Source organism: Artibeus jamaicensis, unplaced genomic scaffold, assembly GCF_021234435.1.
Source record: "Artibeus jamaicensis isolate MK-2021 breed Jamaican fruit bat unplaced genomic scaffold, CSHL_Jam_final scaffold_666, whole genome shotgun sequence".
Taxonomy (NCBI): Eukaryota; Metazoa; Chordata; class Mammalia; order Chiroptera; family Phyllostomidae; genus Artibeus; species Artibeus jamaicensis.
In genome coordinates, this window is record NW_026522053.1 from 828,572 (window position 1) to 847,508 (window position 18,937).

At 45.2% G+C, this 18,937-nt stretch overlaps 1 protein-coding gene across 3 annotated transcripts in view; it reads left to right on the plus strand.

Annotated features, from left to right (window-relative positions):
- The first annotated feature begins 7,866 nt into the window (after positions 1-7,866).
- Positions 7,867-18,937, plus strand: part of VPS35L (VPS35 endosomal protein sorting factor like) — a 177,054-nt gene continuing 165,983 nt past the window's right edge. For all 3 annotated transcript variants that reach the window (XM_037163428.2, XM_037163430.2, XM_053659497.1), the window contains exon 1: positions 7,867-7,945. In XM_037163428.2, the coding sequence (XP_037019323.2) occupies positions 7,917-7,945 (29 nt within the window). In that variant the 5' untranslated portion in view covers positions 7,867-7,916. The remainder of the gene's footprint in view (positions 7,946-18,937) is intronic.

Below are 18,937 nucleotides of genomic sequence, written 5' to 3' on the forward strand. Positions count from 1 at the left end.
GTCCAGTGTGTAGTATAAAATGACTAGTATAGTGTCTAGTGAGTAGGGTACAGTAACAAGGTAGTAATCTAAGGTTTATTCTGTAGTATCTAGTACATAGTGTCTTCTGTTTAGTATCTAGTGTCTATGCTACATTGTCCGGTGTAATCTTCTGTATAAGTGTCTAGTATCTGGTGCACATTGTCTAGTGTCTATTATCTACTGTACAGTATCTTCTGTCTAGGTCCAGTGCCTTATCCTGGTGGTTGCCCCCACTGCCACCACACTGGGGGGTAGTGGAGAAGGTGGAGGTAAGGGATATGGATCGGCATGGATGCCATCTTCCTATGGGTGGGACTCCCACCCTAACATTAGGCTGCACCACCCACTAGGAGGGTGAGGTGGATACCTACCTTCCAAGAAACAGGTTGGGAATCTCACCCATGGCTGCTGAATAGGGGTGGGGATGAGAGCCCAACCCTCCAAGGATCTGGCTTGGGGCATAGTGCAAGACCTACCACTTAGCCACTGGTGCAGGCCCACTCCCCTTGCCCCCATTCAGAGGTGGAGCTGCTGACATCACGTGGGAATAGATTAATTTGCAGAAGTTGGAGACGGGGGTTATGGGGAAGTGGGGAGGCACCTCAGGCTACAGAACATGGACTGCCCCAACTGCACTGAGAACAGTGGTTCCTCCCCGGTCCTGGGACAGTACTCTGGCGTTGTTCCTGGGGTTGCCACATCCTAGGAGAGGGTGGGAGTGCATTGGACTAGGGAAGCCACTGTTGGATCTGGGCTCCTGCAAAAGTTTGTGTGCCACTAGTTGGGGCAGAGGGAGCAAAGGTACAAGCCTCCCTGTTTACAGCACTAAGCTCCCAATGTAGAGCAACAGCCCCCTCTGCCATTGGACAAAGGGGGCCCACCATCACAGAATCAGGGTTCTCACCCCATCTTGGGAATCACCACCAATGCTGCAAGTGGAGTTAGAGGGCTCCCCTCCCATTAAATAGAGCATTGGTCACCCTTATTGTCACAAGGAGGTGGGGCACACCTCTTAGTGGGGGCACAGCTCCTGCAGAAGCTGGGGGTACCTGTTATATTTCATGACAAGGGCAGGGTTGGACTGGAACTCTCTGGTCTGTGGCCCCACAACACTCAGGGACTGTACCCTCATCCCAACACCAGGAGGTATAGAGACCTCATTTCTTGGGGGCAGGACTTTGTCATAATGTGATGTCCATCTACTCTGTTACTGGTGGGGTAGCTCCCCATGTGGATGCCATGCTCCAGCCATTGCAAAGGGTTTGCCCAGTTCACTGAGGTAGGTAAGGGAAGGCCCCATTTCCAGGAAGCAGACTTCCGACCACAGTACCAGGAAATGCCCTCATGTCCCAAAAGGGTGCTTTGAGTCCCCCTTTATGGGGAACAAGGCTCCTGCAGAAGCACAGAGGCACCCCTTCATCCACAAGAAGGGCAGGTGCCTTTCCTTTAGGGGGACTGTGTCCTGTAATAGTGTAACCAAAAACATAGGTTGGGCTGCTTGCCACAGTGAAAGCCAAATTCGTGAAACGTGTTGGTGTAAAAGGAAAGAGGTTTATTTAGGTGCTGCTATGTGGGAGAATGGAGAACTTCCATCTCAAAGACCATATCACTTTCCCACTCAAGTGTGCAGTTCTTACAGAGATAAGGAGTCAGCTTTTCTTTTTCTACCCAATTCTCTTTCTAGCTTTTGGGGTGCTCAGTACAAGAACCTCCCCTGCACCATTTTAATCAATGGGGGAGACTCCCTGACACTCCTTGACTGTAGTATCAGTGCCAGTTGTGGGGAGGGCAGCAAGACCCACCATCAGAAAGCCTGGAGATGCCACAGCTCTCAACCTGCCTACCATCGCTGGACATGGTGCCTTCCACATCCAGGGGCAACTGGTTGGAGTCTGTAGGGCAACCCTTAATCCCCATTGACTAATCAGAATTTAAACCCAATTACGCAGAATGAGATAAGGAATGGGTCCAGAATGGAGATTCTCTAATATTGACACTAATTCTACATGGAAGAACACTCATGGTATCTTAGTCACTGAAGCTCTACTATATCCCATCCTCCAACACCTAGGTGAAGGGACTCATTATAGAAGGGATGCTTTTTATGGACTGTTATTCAAAAATCTCTTCAGCAATCTCCTAGAAGATAAGGCAGGTACTATAGATTCAGTGAAGACTACATGAATCTTGGAGACTCCAACCTACAGGGAAGACAAGAAAATCAACCATACAGTAAAGACCCTGGTGAAAATGTGCCAGGAAACATATTTGAAATGGAACCAGGCACTCCCTGTTGCCTCACTCTGGATTAGGACTTGATACAGAAGTGGGCTTAAATTAAGGCCACTTGAAATAGTTTATGGGAGACTCTTTCAAGTGTCTATTAGACACTTACACCCATTCCAGTCAGGAAACTGAGTTTTACTAAATACCTGGAAGACTCAAGGTTTTGAACAGTAGTTAGCCAAGCAATGGGCTATTTGCTATGACATCCTGCTGACAACCTACTCTTCCCTAAAGCACACAGGAATCAAGCCTTGGATCCACCACACACCGGATAAAGTGGGTGGTACACAAGGACTCAGATTTTGCTGCTGCTGTTGATACTGTAAGAGAACGTTGAACCTGCACTACTGAAGATTTAAAATTCCTCTTTCAGAAAGGGACAATGCCTCCCAAAGCTAAATGAAAATGCTACTTTTTATTTTATTCTGCATTTCCCAGACAGTTGGTTTCCTTGGTAGATTTATCCTCTTTTTGAGTGTGCCACTTAGAGCCCACTCAGGGTTAGATCATGAGGATCCTTTAGTCTATTCACTTTCTGACTTCACTACAATTCTCCCTGAACTACTAGACATACCCCTCATAAAACACTCGTTTGCACAGTAGGTCTGACTTTGAAAGCCCATCTGCAATACCATAATTTGAAACATGAAGTAGTCTACTAGCTTTGTTCAGCAGTGCCATCCTCTAGACACCATATATGCCACCTTCTGAAGCCAGCAATCCTTCTTCCTCTGGTAAGGGCTTCCCTCCATTCTTGAATTCTCTCTTTCTTTATTAGATAGTAATAATCTCTGGCCCCAGGAATAGGTAAGACAGCAGGAAGTAACTACACAAGATGAGACCTTCATCTATTTACCCTGGTAAGATTACAATGGTACAGAGTTTCAAAGTGGGGCATTGTTACCTTAGACAGAGCACAGGGGAGTCTCCCCTATTGGCCAAGATGGTGGTAAGGGGTGGTTCTTATACTGAGCTGCCAAAAGCTAGAAAGATAATTGGATAGGAAAAAAAAGTCCTTCCCTTCCCATCTCTATAAGAACCTCAGGATTGACCAGAGAGATTGAGACAGTCTTTGAGATAGGAGTCCACCATTTTCCCAAGTTGTGCAGTACCTGAATAAAACCTTTTCTTCTGCACCAGCACCTGCCTCATAAGTTTGGTTTTTGTGGTAGCAGAAAGCCAAACCTTCACTTGGTTCAATTACACTATTGAGTGGTGGCTACCCTCTGTGCTGCCAGGGAAGGTGTGACAGGTGATAGGAGGTCCCCTTCCTTGGGAGGGAATGCCACTAAAGCATGAGGACTGCCCCTTCTGCCATGAGGGTGCAGTAGGGCCGCCGATGTTTGAGGAATGGGTCTCAAGCCATAACTGGAGATCATTTCTCTTCTGCAGAGGGGTGTGACCCCCTTGTCTGAGGGGTGGCACTTCAGCTGTTGCATGGGAACTGACCACTCCACAGAGTGGGAGGATGGTGGGAAGGACTTCATCACCCACCCCATCCCCTCTGCCACACTGTAGTGTGGGGTCTTCACTTCCAGGAAGCAAGGCTTCTGCTGCTGCAAAGGCATGCACCATCTCTGCAGCAAGGGAAGCCGTGTCTCCTCTTGAGGGAGCCCTCCTTGGGGCATAGCCTGTGTTCCAAACTCCAAGATTCTGGGGTCTTTTCTCTGCCTAGCAGAGTGTCTGATGCTCCCTCTCTAGAGTTCAGGGTTCCCAATGTAAACCAGGGGCTTTAGACTTTAGTGAGGGGTGGGGGGCAGGGCCTCTTTCTGGATAGCAGGCATCCCCAAGATCAGGGGGCTTTTTCCCTTGCATGGGTGGGGAAGGGGGCCACCTTCTAGGACACAGCCTTCCCAAAGTTCTGCCAGCCAGGGCTACCACCCCAGTGGAGGGGTGGTAATGCTGAGGTAGGGGCCAGGCCTCCTGAAGACTGGCCTAACTGTTGCATTGGGGGCTCTCTCTAAGGGCACAGGGGGAAGTGGCCCCCCTCAGGGTTCAGGGTTCCTAAAGTAGATTGGGATCAACCTTCCCAGCACAAAAGTACAGAGGTTCTCACTCTGGAATGTGTAGTTCCCAAAGTAGATCAGAGTGCACCGTCCTCTGTGAGGGGATGTGGAAGCACAACCCTTTAGGTGTAACTGGTTCCCTCCTTAGCCTGGAATGGTGGAACACATCCTCTAGAGCTCAGGGTTCCCTTTGTAGCCTGGAGTTTTTCACTCCCTGGTGAGTATGGGGCAGGGGACTCCCTCCCATTGGGAGAGGCTCCCTCCACAGCAAGGGTCTCCTTCCCTACACAGTCTAACTTTCTAGAAAGAGGCTCCATCTTTAGAAAATAAGGGATGGGGCTCTAGAGAAAGGGAGGGAAAGGCTCCCTTACTAGGAAAGTTCTCTCTCCTTAAAGAGGGAATGGAAACCCCCTTCCCCCGCTCTCTACAGAGCAGGCCCCCACTTTACAGAGAAACTCTCTCCCTAGAGAGGGGAAAAGAGCCACACTCCCTAAAGAGGGGCTCCCTTTTTTGAGAGAGGGAGGGGTTTCCCTTTCAGAGCTAAGTTCTCTCCCTGAATTTGGCACCCTACATAGAGGGGCTTCATCCCTAGAGAGATGGAGTGAGCCTCTACCCTAGATTGGAGTCTCCTTCCTAGAAAGATGTTCCCTTCAGAAAGAGAAGCTCTTTCCCAAAAGAGGGACTCCCTACTTAGAGAGGAGGGGAGGGCTCCTCCATAAAAAGGTGCTTGTTTCCTAGCTGGGGGAGGGGAGCCCCTTTTTCATTCAGTAAGCTCCCTCCCTAAACAGGAGCTCCCTCCTTAGAGAAGGGCTCCCTTCCTAAAGAAGGGGTAGGATTTTCTGCCCTAAGGAAAGAACACTCTCCCTAAAAAGGGACTCCCTGCCTAGAGAGGTGGAGGGAGGGCTTCCTTCCCCAGTGAGGGATAGATATCCCCTTCTGAGCATGGAGTTCCTTCCATAGTGCAGGGGGCTCCCATTGAGTCATGCAGAGTTCCTTTCATAGCACAGGGCGGGGACTTATCCAGGTTGGGGGACCTCTGGAGCACAGGGCTCTCTTCCTAGCAAGAGTATCCCTCTATATTGAGGGAGATCCCTCCTCAGTGAGGAAGCAGGGGTTACCCATACCTCTGGAGGGGCTCCCTCATTAGAGAGGGGAAGGAAGCCCCCTCCCTAGAAAAGGTTCCCTCTCTAGAGTGGGGATCCTTTCTTAGGGAGAAAGAGTCCTCTCACTAGAGAGGGACCTCCATCTCTAAAAAGGGGATCTCTCCGTAGTAAAGGAGTCTCCTTTCCCAGGGTGGGGGGTGGTGGTGGCTGGGACCAACCTCTAGAAAGTGGGGTTCTATCAGCAGTGTGAGGGCTCCCTCCCTAGAAAGGGCTGCCCCCTTAGGGTATGAAGTGTACCCCCTAGTAAAGGTGAGCGGGGTCCCCTCTAGGAAGGAGCTCTTTCCCTAGAAAGGAGGAAGACCCCTGTAAGAGTAGGCTTCCTTCCTAGTCTGGACTCCCTCCCTACAGAGATGGAGGGAGCACCTCCATACAGACTGGTTTCCCTACCTAGAGAAGGGCTTTCCAGAGAGAGGGGAAAGGAGCCCTTTCCCTATGGAACAGGCTCCTTCCCTAGAGAGGGGCTGCCTCCACAGAGGAAGCCTTTTTCCCTACAAAGGGGAAGAGAGCCTCTCCTTAGAAAAAGGACTTTCTCCATAGACAGGGGCTCTCTTCTTAGAGTAGGACTACCTCTCTAGAAAGGTTTGAGGGAGCCTTCTCCATAGAGAGAGGGCTCACTCCTTAGAGAGGAGCGACATCCAGGGGCTCCTTTCCTAGAAAATGGTGCCCTTCCTAGAGGAGAGTGAGCCCCCCTCCTAGAAAGCAGCTGACTCCCTAGAGAGAGGCTCCCTCTTGAATGAGTGGGGCTCCCTCCCTAGGGAGGGGGAAGTGGCCTTCCAGAATGGCACACTTCTCAAGGAGGGCAAAGAGTTCTCCCTCCCAGGTGAGGGGCTTCCACCGAAGGGAGGGTGAGGAGGCCTCCCTCCCTCCTGAGGGGCTCTCTTTCAGCAAGGCGGGGTAGGGATTTCCCTTTCTCAAAAGGCACTCCAGCCTGAGTGAGGTTGGCCTGACTTGCTGGGGTAGGGCCACAGGGGCCTCCCTCACCCCAGAGGGGCATCCTCCCTAAAGAGGGTGAAATAGCTTGCTCCATCGAGAGGGGGCTCCCTCCCTGGAATTGGGCTCTATTTCTGTAAGGGGACTTCCTCCACAGAGATAGGGGGAGCACCCTTTCTATAGAGGAGCTCACTTCCTGAAAGGGGTTCCTAGAAAGAGTTCCCTCAGTAGAGAGGTGGTGGGATTTCTATACCTGGACAGGGTCTACCTCTACAGAGGGGGGCTCCCTCCACAGGAAGGGAACCTTTCATAGAGAGGAGCTTCTGCCTGAGAGAAAGGGTCTCCCTCAGCAAAAGTTCCCTTCAGAGCAAGGGAGCCCCCCTCCCTCAGAGGGATTCCCTAACAAGCAAGACTAAAACAGCCCGTCCCTACATAGATCTCTCCCTGGAGAGATGCTTCCACCCTAGACAATGGCAGTGAGCCCCCATGCTAGAGTGGGGCTTACTCCCTAGAGAGGGTGAGGCAACTCCCTCAGCAGACCCCTCCACTGAAAGAGCCCCTTCCATAGAGAAGAGAGTCCTTTTTTAGAGCGGGGATTGAAACCCCTTGTAGAGAGGGGTGTGAAGCCCTGTCCCTCAGGGGCAATCTTTTTTTAAATATGTGTTTAATTTTTGAGAAGGTGAAACATGGATGCCTCTCGCTGGCGCCTTGACTGGGGACCCAACCTGCAATCCAGGCAAGTGCCCTGATGTGGAATCCAATCATCCAATCCGTGACCTTGCATTTTGCAGAACGAAGCCGAACTAACAGAACAATACCAATCACAGCGGGGAGGGGAGGGTCTTTTCTCTAGGGAGTGGTCTCCCTTTTCAGGCCCGGGGTAGGGGATGGGGTGGGAGAGATCCCCTTACTGGGGCGCTGGCACCATTCTAGCAAGTGCCCCTCAGTAGGTGGACTCTGAGCCGTCCGTCTCTAAGAAGAAAGATCCAGTCTACAAAGGAAGGCCCCTTCCCTTGCTTGAGTGGGGTATCCCATTACTAGAGATTCCTCTTGCTGGTAAGGGAGCCCCACTCTCCCTAAAAGAGGGAGTCTCTTTTCAGGGCGGAGGCTCCTTTCTAGGAGGGAGCCCCTCTCTAGGGAGTTATCCCCTCTCTGGGGTGGGGGGAAAGGCTCCCTTCCCCCTCTCAAAGAAGGGTGCCCCTCTCCAGTGAAGTAGCCGCTCTCTGGGAAGGGAGGAGTTCCTTTGTAGGGATTGAGTCCCTCTACACGTACCTCTTACAATTTTGCCGCCAAGGAATGGAGGTGCTCTGAGGCGCGGGAACACGCCTCTCACAATCGTGGCGCGCTCGCGGAAGTCCCTGCCTACGCTTCGGAGGACAGTCTTCTGCCCTTCAAAATCATGGAAGCTTGCGCTTCGCAGGACTTGCTTCTGCCCTTCATAATCATGGAGGGCAGGGCGGGGCGGAGTCTAAAAGAGGAAGAAAGGGCCTGTCGCTGAGGAAGTGATCCTATGACTGAAAAGATGGCAGCCTTTCCCTGGTAAGGAGCGAGTTGCAGCTGAGTTTCGGAAGGCGTTGTCATTTGTTGTCTCTTTTCTCTGCCTCGGTGTGTTTTTGTGCTTGTGTGAGTTGCTCCTCTATTGGGAACTGGTGGAGTCTCCCATCCAAACCCCGGGTTGTCTTGACTTAGAGGAGGTCCATTTTTGGTTTTCTCCTGGCACCTAGAGAAAACTCAAGTTTCCGGTTTCTGCTTTGGGGGTTGGTGCGGGTTTTAGGGGCGCTGGATGCAAAGAAGGGTGGACTCAGCTCCGAGTGTGGATAACTCGGGAGCTACTCAAGTTCATCTAGAGGAGACTTGGTTTCCTCATTTGCAAAAAGGCCGCCGCTGTCCTACTTTGTAAGGGGACCTGCGCTGGGTATTGGGGATGCAAAGCCATCAGACTACTCTTTGCCCTCAGGGAGCTGACAGTTTCATGGGGAATGTTCACACAATAGAATGATGCCCAAATAAAGCATTTCAATGAGGTACAGCCTCACCTGGGTGCACTGGGAAGGCTTCAGGGAGGTAGTCTAAAACTGGGTTTAGCAGGATGTGTAGGAGCTCATCAAGCAGTAGGGAGTGGGCCCTGGGAAGGCTGCCAGGCTTAGCAGGGCTTTTGTATCTGGAGTGATTGGTGCTTCAGGCCCCAGCGGGTTCTTTGAGTGCTGGAGAATGCTAGGGAATTGTGATGGTGATAGTTTGGGATTGAGGTTTCTCCCTTTTGTCTCAAAAAGGAAGATAATTTTCTGATTTTTCTTTCCAAAAGTTGTGCAGTGGTTTACATTGAATGAGTCAGTGAGCAAATGAAAGAATATACAGCCCCAGACCTTTGAGATAATCAGATACTGGCAGACCTTGGAAATTTTGCCAGTTGGGTTCTAGACCACGGCAGTAAAGTTATTTGTAATCAGAATTTATTAGTGGAGGGTCTTGCCTTCAGTTTGTGCAAAAAACACAAGGTTTGTGATGCACAATAAAGCCAAGCGCAGTAAAATGAGGCTTGCCTGTACCTACCTCAGTGGCTACCTCTGTGTCTTCTTTCCAAAACTCAGACAGCCTAAAGCAGGTTTGGATGCCACTGAGCTCTTCTAGCCCTGAGTTTTCTTTGACCCAGTCATGTGAAGCAGCTTTTAGGGAACCATCCAGGCTTAAGCACAAAAACACTTGGCCTCAGTTATCTGGAATGTTGTCATCAGAAAATTCAGGAAGTTGCTATTTTCATCTCTGCCTCCCAGTATGTTTTTACCTTTGCTGTTTTCAGTTTAAATTACAAACAGAGGTGCCATTAGCCTTTAGCATCTGGGGTCTCCAAAGTTCCTAATTTGGCCATGCTGTAGACATTTTCCTGTGTGGTAGCACACAGTCATCATTTGGTTTTCTGATGTGAGGCCCGCAGAGGAGAACTGTGTTTCTGCCATTTTTTAAAAACATACCAAGCCTTTATTTTGTGCCAGTCACTATGCTAAGTGCTTAACTTGCAGCATCTCCTTTAACTCATAACAACCCTGCTTTTCAAATGAGGAAATGAAAGCAGAAGGATGAGGAAATTTACTTAGTCATAGAGCCTACAAGGAGTGCTGCGGTTTTCAGCCCAAGCCTGGGACCTTCCTTACTCATTGTCTTCAGCTGGACCTCCAATTCTGGACTGAGGTTTCTGGGTTGTGGGTTTCTCAAGTCCTGCTGCATTGTCATGGATCTCTACAGAAGCCCCTTTTCACAGATTTGTCTCTGATATGTTTTGGCCTAACCTAATGTGTGAAATGTCCAGCAAATGGTGCATCACATTTCCTGTTTACTCCTGTGTAACAGCACCCCAAAAAGTGCCACCCTTTGGAATCAGAATTTCTACATCATTTAAAATTTTTACTGGTGGTGGGGAGAGGTTGGGATTATGGGAGAACAAAACTATGTGGCCATATTGTTATTAGTAAATTAAAGGGTCACTCAATTAAAATAGCTGACAAAAAGGATTTAGTGGATTTTTGGCATTTCCAGTATAAAGAGATAAATTTAGCAACTGGTAGTGGAATTTCTAAATATCCATATTCTCAGATATAAATGATTAAAAAGTGGGGAATTGTGATCCTTTAGTGCATATAAATCACCTGAGAATTTTGTTACAATGCAGTTCCTGATTCTGTAGGTCTGAGATATTTCAATACTCCCCAGGTGATACATTGCTAGGGATCTAGGGACCACACTTGGAGTAGCCTGGGCCTGGACCCAGCCAGAAGAGTAGGTGTGAAATGTTGTTGGCCTTTTTTCTGTGGCAACTCCTGAGGGACCAGGATTATGGGTGGTGGTCTGTTACCAGTTCTGTTAAGCAGAAGAAAAGAAAAGGAATTTTTGTGAAAATGCCCACTAGAGGTCGCTGTTAGCCTTACCAAAGACCCAGGCATTGAAGAAAATGCTCTGGACTGGGGAAAACGCCAAGCATCAGAAAGTAAATTTGAGGAATTAATGGAAGAAGTAATAGAAAAAAAATCACCAAGCCCTTATTATATGAAATGTTAAAGGGACTTATCTAAGAAAAAGAAGTTAAAGAAACATGAACAGTGAAAGGACAACAAACTCACAGTTATTAACAACCACACCTAAAACGAAAGCAAACTAAAAGGACAGCTAGATCAGGAGTGGAAACATAGAAATGAAGATCTCAAGGAGGGTTAGGAACAGGGGAGTGGGAGGAGGAGAAGGGGGGAGAAGGTACAGAAAATAAGTAGCATAGACAGTAGATAGAAAATAGATGGGGGGGCAAGAATAGCATGGGAAATATAGAATCTAAAGGACTTGAGACACATGGTCATAAACTAAAGGGGGGGGGAATGGGGGGGTAGGGTGGAGGGGAATGAAAGGGAATAGAAGAACTGTAACAGCATAATCAATAAAAAATTTTTAAAAATCAGGATATAGCGGTGTGATATGACTTCAGGAGGGGTGAACATGTTTTTAAAGGTCTTTTCAGAAGTTATTTTCCAAAGAATTCTCTCCCCTCAAACTTTAAAAACAAAACCAACAATGTCAATGCTCAGTCCTTAAAAAGAGGTAGATGCCCTGGCCTGGTGGCACCGTTGATTGGAGTGTCATCCTGTACACCAAGAAGTTTTCGGGTTTGATTCCTAGTCAGGACACATGCCTAGGTTGTGGGTTCAATCCCCAGTGGGGCACATACAGGAGGCAACTGACCTTTCCCTCCCTCTCTCTCCCACCCCTCTTTGTTTTCCCTTCCCTCCTTTCCCCCACCTTCCTCTTGCTCTAAAAGAAAAAAAACATCCTGAGGATTTTTTTAAAAGTAGACAATTGCTTAATTTTTCAGGTTCTCAAGATAACGCAGGTCATTGCAGAATTTTTGAGTGCAGTAGTGGGGCTACCTTGGTTTGCATCCTTCTCTCTCCCTGTTGCTGTCACCTGACAAGTTACCACCAGTTACAAGTCTCAGCACCTCTGAAAGATGGGCATAATCATAGCATTGTTGACACAAGAAATGTTCAAGCCTGTGGAGAATTTTTATGAATTTATTTGAACCAAACTTAACAATAATTTCTGGGAAGCAAAATCTCAACAGATTGAGAAAATGCTCCAGAGAATAGCACAGCTTATTTTATACATTAGACTTAAAGGAGGAGATATAAGGAGGGTTACATGAAATTCATTGGTAGTGGATAAATGGGTTCAGGGGAAAGCAAACCAGGGAAATCTCTGAGATTGGATAAAAAATAAAATGGAGAGACAAATTTCTTTCACATGGTTGGTGCAGGATAGTTGACAATTAACAGTTAACAACATATAGAGATGGTATGTGGGGGAACAATAACAATGAGGGGCTCTGTGTTCTCTTGCTCGGGTGTGGAGGTTGTACCCTGAGGGGTCCAGAAAACAACAGGATTACTCTGATGTTCCAAAGACATGTTTTCATAGATGCAGAAAGACAATACATAGGCCGACTGTCCTTTTGGTAAAGATTGACTTTTTCATGGAAGCTGCAAGCCTAGGATGTGACTATCTGCTATGACTTGCTTTTAGTTAGGAACTTTTTTGTTTAGACCATCCTGTATGGTTACTTCTGTATCTGAGTTTGTAAGGCCCACCATGCAGGCCTTCCCTGAACTTATCAGGTTTAGTATGTGGCTTCTGTTTTTGTCCGCAGCATCTACTTCCTAAGGTTGCTTAAGTGAGGAAATGGAGGTAAACAGCTGGGCCTGGATCCTGGTATACAGTAATCACCTAATAAATGAGAACTATTATTATATTCTTGCATATCAACTCATATAGTGCTTTTGAGGTAGTACTTACCTGTTGATTGATTTATTAATTATCAGGGATGAAAACACATTTGCAGTTGAATTTCAGGTCAGATGATATTTCTGCTCATTCTATTAAATTAACCTTTCAAAATGCTATTGATAAACCTTAGGGTGATCTGAAAGGAGAACAACTGTAATTCAGTTTTTAAGACTTAATTATGACTATTCATAGCTATTATTACAATTTTTTTATTTTTGTAGGTTTTCTTGTTTTTCTTTTTACTTTTTCAATTTATTGGGGTGATGTTGGTTAATAAAATTATATAGACTGCAAATGTACAATTCTATAATACTGATGTTTTCTTTAGCCATGCAGAAGCTTTTTAATTTGATGAGGTCTCATTTGTTTATTCTTTCCTTTATGTCCTTTGCTCTAGGGGACATATTAGTGAAAATATTGCTCCGTGGAATATCTGAGATTGTTCCTGCCTACATTATCTTCTAGGGCTTTTATGGTATCACAACTTATATTTAAGTTTTTTATCCACCTTGAATTTATTTTTGTGTGTGGTATAAGTAGGTGATTGAGTTTCATTTTTCTGCATGTAGCTGTCCAGCTCTCCCAACACCATTTGTTGAAGAGGCTATTTTTACTCCATTTTATGCTTCTCCTTTCTTTGTCAAATATTAATTCACCATAGAGACTTAGGTTTATTTCTGGGCTCTCTTCTGTTTCATTGTTCTGTGTGTCTGTTCTTCTGCCAGTATCAGGCTATTTTGATTACAGGGGCCTTGTAATACAGTTTGATATCAGGTATTGTGACCCCCTTCTAACTTTGTTCTTCTGTCTCAAAATTGCTGCAGCTATTCAGGGTCATTTATGGTTCCATATAAATTTCTGAAGTGTTTGTTTTATATCTGTGAAATATGTCATGGGTACTTCAATAGGGATTGATTGAATCTATAAATCGCTTTGGGTAGTATGGACATTTTGATGATGTTATTTCTTCCAATTCATGAGCATGGTATATATCCTTCCATTTGTTTGTGTCTTGCTTAATTTCTTTCTTCAGTGTTGTGTAGTTTTCTGAGTACAGGCCTTTTACATCCTTAGTTAGGTTTATTCCTAGGTACTTTATTTTTCTTGTTGCTATATCAAATGGGATGTTTTTCCAGATTTCTGTATCTTATGGGGGCGACTTTGCCCGCAAGTCCCCATGTCTGCCACAGATGAAAGTAAACACTGCCAAGACATGATCTGCTTGGGAAGGAGAGGCGGCCAGTTTCTCAGAGGAACAAGGCCAGGAGCCCCTTCCTCCAGCGGTTTTTATTGGGTTGTAATACACAGGAATACCGGGCGGCAAGGATCAAACAGTAGATAACATTTCAAAGAGACCTGAGGGATTAGTCTGAGTCAGAGTCTGTCAGGAAGGAGGTTTGCAGAAACTGGGAGACATACTCATTTCTGCTCAGAACCTTAACATATGAATGAAAACAGTCTTAGCAAAGCAGGTTTCACAGGATTTTTAGGAATTCTTTGTGATGCCAGATTTGTCCCCAGATCCGCTCTAGCAAGGCAAGGAGCTGTACTCTTCTCGATCTGGTTTTCAGGCTTAAGTGGATTAGAGCCAGGAAGCGCTTCTCCCAGAGGACATGGGGACTCAGGTTATGTCACATAGCTTGGGGGCAAGGGTCCATTGCTCCCTCTTTGTCACAGCTCCCCCCACCCCCAAGTCCTTCCATGATGGCCTCCCAAGTGATTGAGTCTGGCTTAGGTTGCCCCTCCCTCTGTGAAGAGTCTTACCCATCAACAACATCGACCATGCTTTGGGAGCAAGGGGAGGAAACTGAGGCAGCATTCACTACCAGAGACAAGCTTTTGTCTCCTGTGGCTCACATTCCAGAGGTTGCTCACTCATCCTTAGCTATAGGGGATAGTTACAATTCCTGAAATCAGGCAGAGTGGTCCCAAAAGTTTCTGATATTTTATTGTTGGTGTACAAAAATGCCTGTGATTTCTGAACATTGGCTTTGTATCCTGCTGTTTTTCCTAATTCACTTATTAGACTCAGTAGTCTTTTGGCAGAGTCTATAGGATTTTCTATGTACACTATCATGTCATCTGCAGACAATAACAGTTTTGCTTCCTCCTTTCCATTTTGAACGCCTTTTATTTCTTGCCCTTCTGATTGTTGTGGCTAGGACTTCCAGTATTATGTCGAATATGAGTGGTGAAAGTGGACATCCTTGTCTTGTTCCTGATCTTAGTGGGAAAGTTTTTAGTTTTTGCCCATTGAGTATGATATTGGCTGTATGTCTCTCATTTATTGCTTTTATTATGTTGAGGAATGCTCCCTCTATTCCCACTTTGCTAAGTGTTTTTATCATAAATGGGTGTTGAACCTTATCAAATGCCTTTTCTGCATATATTGATATGATTGCGTGATTTTTCCTTTTGTTTTGTTTATGTGATGTATTACATTCACTGATTTGTGAATATTATACCATCCTTGCATCCCTGGGATGAATCACATTTGATCATAGTGTCTGATCTTTTTATCGTATTGCTGGATGAAGTTTTCCAATATTTTGTTGATGATTTTAGCATCTATATTCATCAGTGATATTGGCCTGAGGTTTTCTTTCTTGTGTTTTTATCTGGTTTTGCGATTAGGATGATCTGGCTTCATAAACAGAGTTTGAGAGTCTTCCCTCTTCTTGAATTTTTTGGAGTAATCTGTGAAGGATAGGGATTAGCTCTTCCTTAAATGCTTTGTAAAATTGTCCTGTGAAATCATCCAGTCCATTTTTTTGTGTGTGCCAGAAGCTTTTTGATTACTGCTTCAATTTCATCAGCTGTCATTGGTCTGTTGAGGCTTTCTGCTGCTTCTTCATTCAGTTTTGGAAGATTACATTTTTCTAGAAATTTGTCCATTTCACCCAGGTTTTCAAATTTCTTGGCATATAGTTTTTTGTAGTAATTTCTTACAATCCTTAGTAGTTCTGTGGTATCAGTTGTAATGTCTCCTCTTTCATTTCTGATTGTGTTTATTTGGGTCCTCTCTCTTTTTTTCTTGAATAATGTTTGCTTAAAGGCTTATCAGTTTTGTTTATCTTTTCAAGGAACCGGGTCCTGGATTTATTGATTCTTAGAATTGTGCTTTTAGTCTCTATTTCATTTCTGCTCTGATCTTTGTTTTGTCATTCCTTCTGCTTGCTCTGGGCTGTCTTTGTTGTTGTTCCTCGAGTTCTTGCGGGTAGGGTTAGGTTGTTTGTTTGAAATGTTTCTATCTTTTTCAGGGAGGCCTGTATTGCAATGAACTTCCCTTTTAGGACTGCCTGTGTGTCCGTCCCATAAGGTTTGCATTGTTTTGAGTTCATTTGTTTCCAGAAACTTTTTGATTTCTTCTGTGATCTCATTCTTGACCCATTCATTGTTTAATATCATGCTTTTCAATCTCTATCCTGTTTTTGAGATTTTTCCTTGGGGTTCTTTTCTAGTTTCAGTCCCTTGTGGTCAGAGAAAATGCTTGACATGATTTCAGTTTTCTTGAAATTGTTGAGGCTTGTTTTATGTCCTATCATGTGGTCTATCTTTGAAAATGTTCCATGTGCATTGAAAAAGAACGTTTATTTTGCTTCTTTGCGATGAAAGGGTCTGTATATGTCATTGACATCCATTTCATCTAGGGCATTGTTAAATTCCACTATCTGTATTGATATTTTGTTTGGATGATCTATCCATTTTTTACAGTGAGGTATTGAAATCCGCTACTATAATTTTGCTGCTGACAATATCTTTCTTGAAGCCCTCCAAGATTTTCTTGATATATTTGTGTGCTCCTGTTTTGAGTACGTATATATTTACAATGTTTATGCCTTCATGATGGATACTTCCCTTGCATATCATGAAGTGACCTTCTGGGTCTTTTTTTATGCCTATTTTTTTGAAGTCTATTTTGTCTGATGTGAGTATTGGTAACATAGTTTTTTTTTTCCTGTCCATTTGCTTGGAACATTTTTTTTTTCAGTCCTTCACTTCCAGTCTGTGTCAGTCTTTTGTCCTGAGGTGGGTCTCTTGTAAACAGCACATGTGTGGGTCATGCTTTCTTATCCATTTAGCTATTCTATGTCTTCTGAATGGAGCATTTAATCCATTTACATTTAAGGTTATTATTGATAGGTACTTATTCATTGCCATTTTTTCATACCTGTGTTCCTTTCTCTCTCATAGTTTTTCTTCCTATTCTTAAAGCAGATCCTTTAGTATCTCTTTCACAACTGGTTTGGAGGAGGTGTATTCTTTGAGGCTTCTTTTGCCTGGGAAGTTGCTTATTTGGCCTTGCATTTTAATTGAGAGTGTTGCTGGTTAGAATAGTCTCAGTTTCAGGCCCTTGGTTTTCAGTGCTTCAAATATTTCTTGCCATTCCCTTCTGTCTTGGAGTGTTTCCATTGAGAAGTCAGCTGCTAGTCTTGTCAGGGCTCCCTTGCATTTTACTTTCTACTTTTCCCTCTATTCCTTTAAGATTCTCTCTGTCTTGGAATTTTGCCATTTTATTTATGATGCATCTTGAAGTGGGCGACTTTGGGTTCCTCTTGATTGGGACTCTCTGTGTTTCCTGGATTTGTGTGACTTTTTCTCTCATTTAATTAGGGAAATTCTCCATCACTACTTTTCCAAACAGTTTCTCTATCTCTTGCTCTTCTTTTTCTTCTGGTATCTCTATTATACAGCTATGATTATGTTTCATGTTGTCCTGCATTTCCCTTAACCCCTCTTTGTTCTTTCTGAGTCTCTCTTACTTTTCTTGCTCTTTCTGAGTATTTCTTTCTACCTTGTCATCCAACTTGCTGATTTGATCTTCTGCTTCATCCAGCCTGCTTTTGATTCTTTCTATTGTGTTCTTCAATTCAGAAATTGTATTCTTTATTTCCTCTTGACCCTTGTTGATAATGTCTTTTTTTTGTTAATTATTTTTTATTGATTATGCCATTACAGTTGTTCTATTCCCCCTTCATTCCCCTCCACCCAACCTCCCCATCCCCATTACCCCCCCTTTAGTTTATGACCATGTGTCTCAAGTTCTTCAGATTCTATATTTCCCATACTATTCTTGCCCCCCATCTATTTTCTATCTACTGTCTATGCTACTTATTTTCTGTACCTTCTCCCCCCTTTTCCTCCTCCCACTCCCCTGTTGCTAACCCTCTTTGAGATCTTCATTTCTATGTTTCCACTCCCGATCTAGCTGTCCTTTTAGTTTGCTTTTGTTTTAGGTATGGTTGTTAATAACTGAGTTTGCTGTCCTTTCACTGTTCATATTTTTTTTAACTTATTTTTCTTAGGTAAGTCCCTTTAACATTTCATATAATAAGGGCTTGGTGATGATGAACTCCTTGAATTTGATCTTATCTGAGAAGCACTTTATCTGTCCTTCCATTCTAAATGAAAGTTTTGCTGGATAGAGCAATCTTGGTTGTAGGTCTTTAGATTTCATGACTTGGAATACCTCTTTCCAGCCCCTTCTTGTCTGTAAGGTCTCTTTTGAGAAATCCGCTGACAGTCTGATGGGGACTCCTTTGTAGGTGACTGTCCCCTTAGCTCTTGCTGCTTCTAGGATTCTCTCCTTCATTTTAATCTTGGCTAATGTAATGATGTGCCTTGGTGTGTTTCTTCTTGGGTCCAACTTCTTTGGGACTCTCTGAGCTTCCTGGATTTCCTGGAAGTCTATTTCCTTTGCCAGCTTGGGGAAATTCTCCTTTATTATTTGTTCAAATAAGTTTTCCACTGGTGGCTGTGCCTTTCCCCCCTTCTGGTACCCCTATAATTCGGATGTTGGAGAGTTTAAAGATGTCCTGGAGGTTCCTAAGACTCTCCTCATTTTTTTGAATTCTTGCTTCTTCACTCTTTTCTGTTTGGCCATTATTTGCTTTCTTCTGGTCCACTCCATTGATTTGAGTCCCAGTTTCCTTTCCATTACTATTGGTGTCCTGTGCAATTCCATTCATTTCAATTAGTTTTGCCTTCATATATTTGTCTAATTTGTGACTATAATCAACCAGTTCTGTGAGGATCCTGATCACCAGTGTTTTAAACTGTGCGTCTGAGAGTTTTGCTATTTCTTCATCACTTAGATTTATAGGCTCTGGGGCTTTGAGATCTTCTTGAGCCATTTTTTGTCTGTTCTGGTCCTTTAAGTGTGCGGAGCGGAGCCTTGGACTCCCAGGTCACTGGTGTGTGACGCTGTATGTGGAGGCGTGGTCTGAGTGGGGAAATGGCGGCCCCCTCTGCTGTTTTGTGTCGCTGGGTGAAGAGCAGAGCCTTAGGTGGTTCACTAGGGCCGGGCCACTCAGAGTCGCTGGGTTATGACGCCGTCTGTGGAGGTGAGGTCAGAGCAGGGAAATGGCGGCACCCTCAGCTGCTGCTAGCCGAGGGGATCCGCTGGGTCCCGGTCCAATCGCCCACTCCCTTGCTTGTCTATCCACACACGGATGTGCGACCACGGTCAACCTGCAGCCCTGCTCCCTGGCTGTTCCCTGAGGTCGCTTGCCCGGTTGCTCACTAGGTCCAACCCTGTGCCTGGATTCCCCGTGCCTGAGTCCTTCTGACCGAGTTTTCCTGTGCAACCCCGCTCCACCAGCTGCTGGTTTCGCCCCTTACCGGTCAGGCTGAAGAATTTGTTGTTAACAGACTTCCGAAAAGTTCAATTTTCTGTGTTCTGGTTGTGTTTTCTGGTGCTAATATTTA